A 9,348-nucleotide genomic window follows, 5' to 3' on the forward strand; every position below is an offset into this window, starting at 1 on the left:
TAAAACACTTCCCATGGGCCCACACCCCAGCTTCATTCTTACATGGGAAAAGAAGAGAGCCCTTTGGAGTCCAGCACTGCAGCCACCAAACACAAACCTGGCCTTTTGTGGTGGGAGAGGTGGTGCTGGAAGCCCAGAGACAGCGGGGATGGGCCCTCAAACAGGGAGGGTGATGGGGACAAGCACAGAACCACAGAATCAACCAGGCTGGAAAAGCCCTTTCAAGCTCACCCAGTCCAACCCTTACCCCAGCCCTGCCAAGGCCACCACTGCCCCATGGCACCGAGGCCTCGTCTCCACGCTGTGTGAGCACTTGCAGGGCCGGTGCCTGCAGCCCTGCCCTGGGCAGCCTGTTCCAATGCCTGAGCACCCTCTGGGGCAGGAATTGTTCCTCAGCTCCATCTAACCCTGCCCTGGTGCAGCTTGAGGCCGGTTCCTCTTCTCCCATCCCTGGTTCCTTGGGAGCAGAGCCCAGCCCCTCCTGGCTCCATCCTCCTGTCAGGCAGTTGGAGGCAGCCATCAGGTCCCCCCTGAGCCTTCTCTGCTCCATCTGAACCCCCCAGGTCCCTCAGCCCTTCCCCATCACCCCTGTGCTCCAGGCCCTGCACCAGCCCCATTGCCCTTCTCTGGCCCCGCTCCAGCTCCTCAATGTCTCTCCCAGAGCTGAACACAGCATTCAAGGTGCAGCCTCACCGGTGCCCAGCGCACGGGGACAATCCCTGCCCTGCTCCTGCAGGCAGGGACCATCCCCTCTCCCTGCCCCTTCTCCCAGGGCAGCGATCCGGATCCCCATCACCTTCTCCTGCTGCCATCCCGCGGCCGTGTCCCACCAGTGCACACCCGTGCTCAGCACCACCCACAGGGTGGCCCTAGCACCCCTCCAAGGCACAGGGAGCCCCAGGTTTATTAAAACTGTTTATTCCAAACGTTAAAAGATAACATTTTCTTTTCCCCTCTTTTCCTCAATCAACCAAAATACTTTTGCTTTACAAAACCCAACCTATTCTGAAGCACTGGGCAAGCCCCAGCTTCCTCCTATTGCTATAACTTAACATATAAGCAGAGCCCTCTTCTCAGTCCAGGTACCTGGAATGCAGCGTGGAAAGAGAAGATGGGGCAGGCCAGGCACAGGGAGCGAGACCAGCTGGATGGAGACTGGAGGCAGTGGGGAGGGAGCCCCGCTGTTTCAAGTGGCTCGATGTGCTTTGGTTGTCGTCTCAGCAAGGCCCTAACAGCAAATCCAGCTCCTTCCTCAGCAGAGGACAGAGGAAAACAAGTTAAAATACCCAAATCCCCACCCGTAGGATGGATTTTGTTGGGTTTCCAAAGGGAATGGGAAAGAGCGGGACTGCAAACAGCAGCGCTGGAGGCGGCTGCTCCAGGCAGCAGGGAGAGGGGAACCTGCTCCCAGCCTGGCTGCCTGGGGGTTGGCTCAGCTGTGTCAGTGGTGATGGGTGGGAGGCAGGAGTCCCGCTTCCCTCTTCCAGCAGGCACGGTGTACAGTGTGGATCGGGCATTGTCCGGCAGCATTCCCCCTCACAGGCTCCCAGACACCCAGCAGCGAGTCCCCACCGAGCACTGGTGTGAGATGAGAGCTCCCCTGGGCAAGGAGCTCCCCCCAGAATGAGCCCAGAGGGGTTCAGTGGGTGCCAGCAGACAAATCCGTGCTGGAGAGGTAAAAGATGTTTAGGTTATGGGCATGGAAGATGGGGACCCTGGAAAGCCTGATGCTCAAATCCTTCTGTGTAGTGAAGAACAAGGCCCTCAGCTTTGCCAGGCCAGGAAATGCTTCAAACACCAGACAAGAACTTGAAAACCCGTCCAGCCACAGCACTGAGATTGATTTAGGACCAAGCCAAGGCGGGGGAGCTGACAGAGCACTGGGCACCGTGGGAAGACAGACACACGCAGGGAGAAACCACGAGCATCCCTGAAGAGTCCTGCTCCAGCAGCCTCCTGCCCTCCCCACTGCCAGTGATGGGACACCAGAGCTGGAAACCGATCACCCATCCCGGGTGGAAGGTGGGGGGGGTGCAGGTCCTGCATCCCACTGGGCTCAGCCAAGCTGTCGCTTCATCAACTCTGCTCCTTGTCCTTGACCAGCAGCACAGTGTGCTGCCCACCGCTGGACACTGCCAGCACCGTGCGGTTCTCCAGCTGCTTGCCCACCATCTCCACAGGGCTCCAGGCGTCCTCCTCCTCCCCTGTGCCCAGCTGGTGGTTGGTGCCCATGCCCCAGGCGAACGCTCGGCCTGCAACGGAGGTGATGCAAGTTTTGGCTTATGGGAAGGGACCAAGCAGCCAAACCCCAAGGGGACTCCAGACCCTGAGCTCAGTGATGGGTGCCAGAGATACAGCAGGGAGAAGAGAAGCAGCCCTTGCAACTCGGAGGTGTTTGATCACACAGAGCCAAGGCAAGGGGGGCAGGAAGGGTGGGGAAGCGCAGCATTCCCAAGCACTCACCATCACTGCTGACAGCGTAGCCGACAGAAGCTCCGCAGGCCACAGAGGAGATGCTGGGCAGCTCGGGGATGACTGTGGGTGTGCTCTTCTCCTCTGCCCCAGCCCCGAGGCCCAGGCGGCCGTACTCTGCCCTGCCCAGGCTGTAGGCTTTCCCTGGAGGACAGCACACACAGGAGGTGAGAAAGCAGCACGCAGCAGGACACAGCCCCTCAGTGTGAGTCAGGGAGGAGCATCACTGCTCCCAACCACAGCCTAGCTCCCAACCAGGAGGTGCAGAGGGGCACAGAGACCCTTGAGCCCTGCAGAATCAAGGGGGTGAACGCAGGCCTGGACACGCTATTGAGCCTGGGAGAGCAGCGTTCACAAGAGACTCCCAGTTTCTTTCACCGTGCCCTTTGCTGCACGTTCACTGCACTGCTGCTGCCCTCAACACAGGACTGGGAGGGCTCCAGCAGGTCACTGTCAGCCCAACACGCCCTCAGCGGGGACGAGGGGCACCTCGATGGGTTCCCCCCATCCTGCTCTGCGTGACCCCAGCCTGCCCTCCAGCCAGCACTCACCCTCTGAGTCCACGCACACTGTGTGGTGCTGCCCTCCAGAGAACCCGACCCAGGACTTGGTGGAGTTCTTGAAGCACGTCAGGTTCTGCGGGGAGAAGCAGGGCTCGGTGCCCTGGGTGCCTGCAGGGTGGGACACACGAACCCAGGCACGTCAGATGCACAGGCATGGTCAGGCCAGGCCAGGCACCAGCACTGAGCCATTCACCCCACCACATCCATCAGTGCTCAACCCCACTGGGTGCAGGGACTGGGACCTAAACCCAAAGCTCTGCACCCCGATTTCCCAGCTCTGGTGTGTCCAGTGGGTGCTTGGTGTTCAGGAACTGGGACATCCAGCAGTGTTGTGTCCCACGTCCCCCTCCCCAGGCCAGGGCAGCAAGGACTGGGAAGACCCCATCCAGACCAAAGCAAGCAGATCTGGAGGGATGGAAGCAAAGCTCACCAAGCTGATGGTAGTTAGAGAGGCCGAATCCATAGATGTGTCCCTCCTCTGTGATGGCAAAAGTGAAGTAAGCCCCACAAAAGGCATCCTGGAAACGCAATTTGCCTCTGTTGCCTTTGCCTCTGACAGGGACGCGCTGGGGGACCAGCAACCGCTCTGAGGGCAGAAGACACAGTGTCATGGCAGGACTAATGATTTACACTCTTCTCCTCCCACTCAAATCCAGCTCTCTGAACTCAGTTTACACAGAAGCCCCTGAGTGAGAAGGTTTTCCTTTAAGGGGAAGGGACTGGGGCTCGTTGCTCCTCTGCAAAGCACAGAGCTGGGACCAAAGGATGCAGCACTGGGTGCCACCAAGCACTGAAGTAACTCACGTAGACCTCTCCTTCCTCCTCGGTTGGCAAAGAGCTCTGGCACTCTCCCCAGCTGGCCCTGCTCGCCACAGCCACACGTGAAGAGGTCACCACCCACTGTCAGCATCACCAGGTGGTCATTCCCTGGGAAGAGAGGAGGGTGAGTGCTTTGAGCCTGCAGGGTCACAGGTCAGGGCACTCTTGTAAGGCACCTTACATCAGACTGGGTCAAATATTAACAATACCCTCAGGGGTGGAGGAGACACAATGTCCGTTCTCTCTCAAGAGCCAGAGAAGACAAACAGCCAAGAGGGAGGAAAGGGACATGGCACTTCTGGATCTTCACCTTCTCCTAAGGGTTGGAAAGGCCTCGTGCACCAGCGCGACCCACGCACACCCCAGGACCTTGCTCACCTGAGACAATTTTAATGACGGGTGCATTGAGCTGGAGCAGCACAGGGATGGAGCTGGTCTTCATGGGCTCCAGCAAGCCGATCACCCCGTTGTTATCCTGGGGGGAGACACGGATTGCAGGGACCTGAGTCACGGAAGCAGCGACCATGGGCAGAGCTTGCAGCGTGCAAGGCATCAACATACCCGGAAGGAGCCCCAGACGAAAACCCTGCCGTCCTCTGTCAGTGCGGCCGTGTGGCTGTCCCCTGCAGACACCTGCACCACCTTTTCCTGCAGCTCCACCAGCCCCGGCGTGGTCTCGGACCCTTCTGCAGAGGTGTCGCGCCCGAGGGCACCCTCATCATTGCAGCCAAAGGTGTAGATCTGCAGACAGAGAGTGAGCTGCTCAGGACAGCTCCCACAGGGGCAGGAGGGGACAGAGACCCAGCAGGCTGAGTTATCCTTTGGAGCCCCTAAAACGCTGTGGTCCGCAGCGTGGAAACCACGTTCATCCTGAGGGATGGTGTGAGCAACGCATCCGGGCAGAGCAGGCCGTTCCCTGCTCCCGAACACATCCCAGAACACGCCGCACTCACCTTCCCTGTCTGGCTGAGGCACACCGTGTGCATCCCCCCCGCTTCCGCCTGCACGATCATCTCCGGCAGGGACACCAGGGCTGGTTTCTTCCTCTCCATCACATCCTCTCCCAGGCCCAGCTGGCCAACATCGCCCTGCCCCAGCGTCAGCACCAGCCCGGGCTGCGTGCAGTGGGACGGGTGGCACACTGCGGGGACAGAAACGGTACAGACAGCACATGGAGGGGGGGGGGAACAACCCTGAGATCGCAGCTGGGAGCGGGGAGGGAGAACTCCCGGGGCTTCTCCTCACCTTTAATCCTCTTCCTCCCAGGAGCCTCCTCTTCCGGCGCCGGGCTCTTCTTGCTGGTGCGCTTCCCCGGCATGGTGCTGGGATCTGAGCACGGACACGCGCTGCTGTGGGGCACCATGGGGCGGACACCCCCCCTCATCCACCCCACCGTGAGGGTCTCAGCACCGACCTCTGCTCCCCATTGGGATAAAGGAGAACGGAGCCGGTCCCTAGCCCGCGGGGCCGCCGCAGCCGTTTGAATCGCCCGCGCCGCTACACGTGCGGCCGCGCAGGCCCGCGCTGGGCCCCCCCTCCCGCCCGCCCTGCCCGCAGCACCGAGAGCGGCCCCGGGCCTCGCCGGACCCCCCCGCTCCCGCCGCCGCCTCCTCCTCTCCGCCGCTTCCCCCCCGCTCCAGCCCCGGGCCGGGCCCCGCCGCGCTCCCACCTCCGCTCCGCCGCCACCGGGGCCAAGCGAGTCCGCACTGCGCATGCGCGCAACGGCCCGGAGCGAGGCACAGCGCTGGGCCAGGCACGGCGCCGGGCCAGGCACGGCGCCCCCTGCCGGCAGGAGGACTCGGCACCGCGAGCGCCGCCAGCGAGGACGGAAGGGAAGGGAAGGGATTAGGACGTGCAGTGAGGGAAGGGAAGGGATGCGAAGGGAAGGGAAGGGGTCAGGACATGCAGTGAGGGATGGGGGGCACCAGCGGGGAAAGGTGAAGGCTTTAATACATAGATTAACTTACTGGTGCCCGCTCCCAGCTGTCCCGTAGCACAGCGCATCCAGCCCCTGCTCCCACAGCCGAGGAGCCAGGACAGAAACTGCTGCTGGGGCTCTTCTACCTGCGGTGCTCTCCGCCACCTTGTTCATCCGGCCCAGCCGTGTTGCTGGGGTTGCAGGCTTAATCTCCATGGTGGTGCCTTAAATCAGGTTTAGGCTTAGGGCTGGGGTTCAGAGATCCACAAAGCCTACAGCCCCAGGGGCACTAGGGCTGTGAAAGGCATGCCAACGGGAGCATTGAACAGCACCAACTTTACTCCTTCCCCAGCTTTCCCAAATAGCCCAGGGATAGTGCAGGGCCATGTAGACCTCATCTCCATGGTGGTGGCTTAAATGTGGGTTAGGCTAAGGGTTAGGGTTCAGAGATCCACAAGCCTATAGCCCCAGTGACAACCACTGTGCTGGGAAAGCAGGCCTCATTTCTATGGTAAAAGAAAGCTGGTGCTGGATATGTTCTACACGCGGTGAGCTCCGCAACGGTGCCACCAGCATTGCTCTTGCTCCTCCCTTTCCCACCTAAACCTGAAACTCCATCTGTGCGCTGCCTGTCTGGTACCCGCTCCCGGGCATCCTGCAGCACAGCTCACAGAGTGCAGATGTCCAGCCCTTGCTCTTACAGTTGAAGAGCCAGGAGGGGAAGCTGCTGCTGGGCATCTTCTACCTGCGGTGAGCTCCGTAATGATTCCACAAGCATTGCTCTCCTCATTTTGATGCTTAAATCTCCTTCTGCGTACTGCCTGTAATGTCTTTTGCCTGCCCTTGGGTGTCCTGAAGCACAGCTCCCAGAGTGCAAACATCCAACCCCTGCTCCCACAGCCAAAGAGTCAGGAGGGAAAGCTGCTGCTGGGTCTCTCCTGCACACGGTGAGCTCTGCAATGGTGCCACCCGCATTGCTGTTGCTCCTTGCTTTCCCACCCAAAACTCCATCTGTGTACTTCCTCTAGTCCCCATTCCTGGGTATCCTAGAGCAGTTCACAGAGCACACATGTCCAGCCCCTGCTCCCACAGCTGAAGAGCCAGGAGGGAGAGCTGATGCTGGGCATCTTCTACGCACAGTGATCTCCGCAACGGTGTGTCATTGCTGTCGCTCCTCCTTTACCCACCTAAAGCTAAACCTCCATCTCTGTACTGCCTTTCCTCTCTGGTGCCTGCTATCGGGTGTCATGGAGCACACCTCACACAGTTTAAATGCCCAGCCTCTGCTCCCTCAGCCAAAACCCCAGGACATAAAGCTGGTGCTTAGCGTTACCTACACAGAGCGAGCTCGCTTTGTCATTCAGAAGCGCATCCTTCTGCTGTCTCTATGGTGCCTGCTTTTGGGCTACCTGCACTGTGGATGTAGCTCTGGGGAAAACGCTGCTGGTCCTGCTCTATTGAAGAATCATTTCATCTCTTTGACCCTTTCTGTGTTACAGACATCAGACCAACAAGAAAACATGGCTCATCCTGCCCCTTTTATCCCAGCTGGTGGTTCAGCACACCCCTGCCCCGGGGCATTGAGGGAGGGGTTGGGGGTGTTGACTGGGGTATGTAAGGCACGGTGTTTCCCTGTGAGCTCATTCAGGTCTATGGGGTTCAGCCAGGTCACTTATCTGGTGTGTGTATTGTAATTTTTGTGATGTTTTGGGATGTTGTGCTTTGTTATTTACCTAAATGGAATCGGCTGATTGAATAGCTTCAGGACATGTCAAGCTTTACCAATCTATGTGTTAATAAGTATTTCTGCAAAGTTTTCTTTTCTAAGGTATTGTATTTATAGGAGCTCTTTAGCTTTCTTACTATGGTTTATTAGTATGTTCCATTCTATTTATTATCAGGTGCTGAATGTTTTTTCACCAAAACCAGAGTTTTGAGTGATTTTCTGCTGCTTTTGTTCTGTACTGGATTGTTTATTCACTGTTAAGAGAACCAAAGTAGAGCAGTGACAGAAAGGCGAAACCAGGAGTCAGTTGTCAGGTGTTGGTAGTCTGGTGAAGGAAGAAGCACGCCTGGTTGGTTGTGCTCATCACCTCCACACAGGGATCCCATGAACATCCCCACCAAGCTGGCAATCGGTCCGTGTTTCGTTCCTAAAACCCTCTCTGTGCTTCTTCCCTGTAAGCCACAGGCAGGTGCCCTGGAGCACAGCTCACGGAGTGCAAACGGCCAGGCCCTACCCCTAGGCCCGAGGTGGCAGTACAAGAAGCTGCTGCTGGTTAGCCCTTACAACCGAACACCCCCAGACGGGCGCCATCGACAAGGCAGCCCCCTAAAGCCCCGTTTCTACACTGCGCTTGTGTTGAGTGCTCTCAAGTGCCCCGGAGCACACAGCGCAGATCGCTCCAGAGCCGAGGAGCCAGGGCAGGAAGCTGGTGCTGGGCATCCCCTCCCCAACGGTGCCACCGGCACGGCAATGAAACCCGGGCGGGCGAAACCGGTGTGCGCCGTGGCCCAGGCCGGCCGCGAGGGGGCAGCAGCCAGCAGGCAGGAGGCCGCATTGCCGCGCAGCGCCCCCGGCGCCATGGTAGCGAAGCAAGGTCGGCGCCGTTGCTTCCGTGACAATGTCGCGACTTATTTTCCGTCGCAACGACGCCGCCGCTGTTACCGAGGCAACGACACCGGCACTGTTAACGAGGCGACGCCGCCGCCATTGTTACCGAGGCATGTCGCCGCTATTGCTACTGCGGGAACGTTCCCCGTCGTAATTACAATGGCAATGTCGCTGCCATTGGTACCGAGGCATGTCGCCGCTATTGCTACTGCGGGAACGTCCCCGTCGTAATTACAATGGCAATGTCGCCGCCATTGTTACCGAGGCAACGTCACGGCTGTTGTTAAAGAGACCGCGTCGCCAACGTAGTTACTGTGGCAACGTCGCCGCCATAACTACCAAGGCACGTTGCCGCCGCTGTTACCGAGGCAACGTTGACGCCATTGTTACCGAGGCATGTCGCTGCCGTTGCTAACGGAGCAACGTCGCCGCCATTGTTACCGTGGCAATATCGCCGCCACTGTTACCGAGGCAAGGCTGCCGACGTAATTAGCGAGGCATGTCGCCGCCATTGTTATCGAGGCGATGGTGCCGACAGCAGCTGCCGAGGCAGCTTGGGCGCCATAATTAGCGAGGCGAAGTCGCCGCCATTGCTACCGAGGCTGGTTTTCCGCAGGTATCGGTGCCGCCGAAGTTATCGCAGTCACCGTGGCAAGGCGCCGCCATGGGTACGGAGCAACATCCCCGTCGTGGTTAACGAGGCAGCGGCGGCTCTGCACGTCCTGCGGGCACCGCTCCCGGAGCGCAGCGGCGCTGCTCTGCTGTGCTTGCCCCTGTCCCGGTGGGGCCGTGCCCTGGGAGCTGTCCTGCGGGGGAAGCGCCTCTGCTCGCCCCTGTGTGCTGAGGGGGGTGAGGGAGGAAACGGTTCCTGCCGATCGGGTTTGAACCAGGCGCGTTGGGCTAAACGGGCTGACGGTTCCTGCAGGCTTTGTGACTCAGTGCTGGTGTGGGTTTGAGCAGGG

The 9,348-nt window shown here is 59.5% G+C and overlaps 1 protein-coding gene across 1 annotated transcript; it reads right to left on the reverse strand.

The window, feature by feature from the left end:
- Nucleotides 1-1,809: 1,809 nt before the first annotated feature.
- On the reverse strand, nucleotides 1,810-5,593 carry RCC1 (regulator of chromosome condensation 1). Its single transcript, XM_061373586.1, has 10 exons — nucleotides 5,524-5,593; nucleotides 5,100-5,183; nucleotides 4,808-4,995; nucleotides 4,416-4,595; nucleotides 4,233-4,329; nucleotides 3,840-3,962; nucleotides 3,466-3,621; nucleotides 3,024-3,143; nucleotides 2,464-2,616; nucleotides 1,810-2,252 (listed from the first exon to the last, which is right to left on the reverse strand). The coding sequence occupies exons 2-10, from the start codon at nucleotides 5,170-5,172 to the stop codon at nucleotides 2,077-2,079; spliced, it is 1,266 nt and encodes a 421-aa protein (XP_061229570.1). The 5' UTR covers nucleotides 5,173-5,183; nucleotides 5,524-5,593; the 3' UTR covers nucleotides 1,810-2,076.
- Between the last annotated feature and the right edge of the window lie 3,755 nt (nucleotides 5,594-9,348).

The sequence above is a fragment of the Neopsephotus bourkii genome, unplaced genomic scaffold, assembly GCF_033783945.1.
Source record: "Neopsephotus bourkii isolate Nb327-2 ecotype Australia unplaced genomic scaffold, CSIRO-AGI_Nbou_v1 NB_1632, whole genome shotgun sequence".
Taxonomy (NCBI): Eukaryota; Metazoa; Chordata; class Aves; order Psittaciformes; family Psittacidae; genus Neopsephotus; species Neopsephotus bourkii.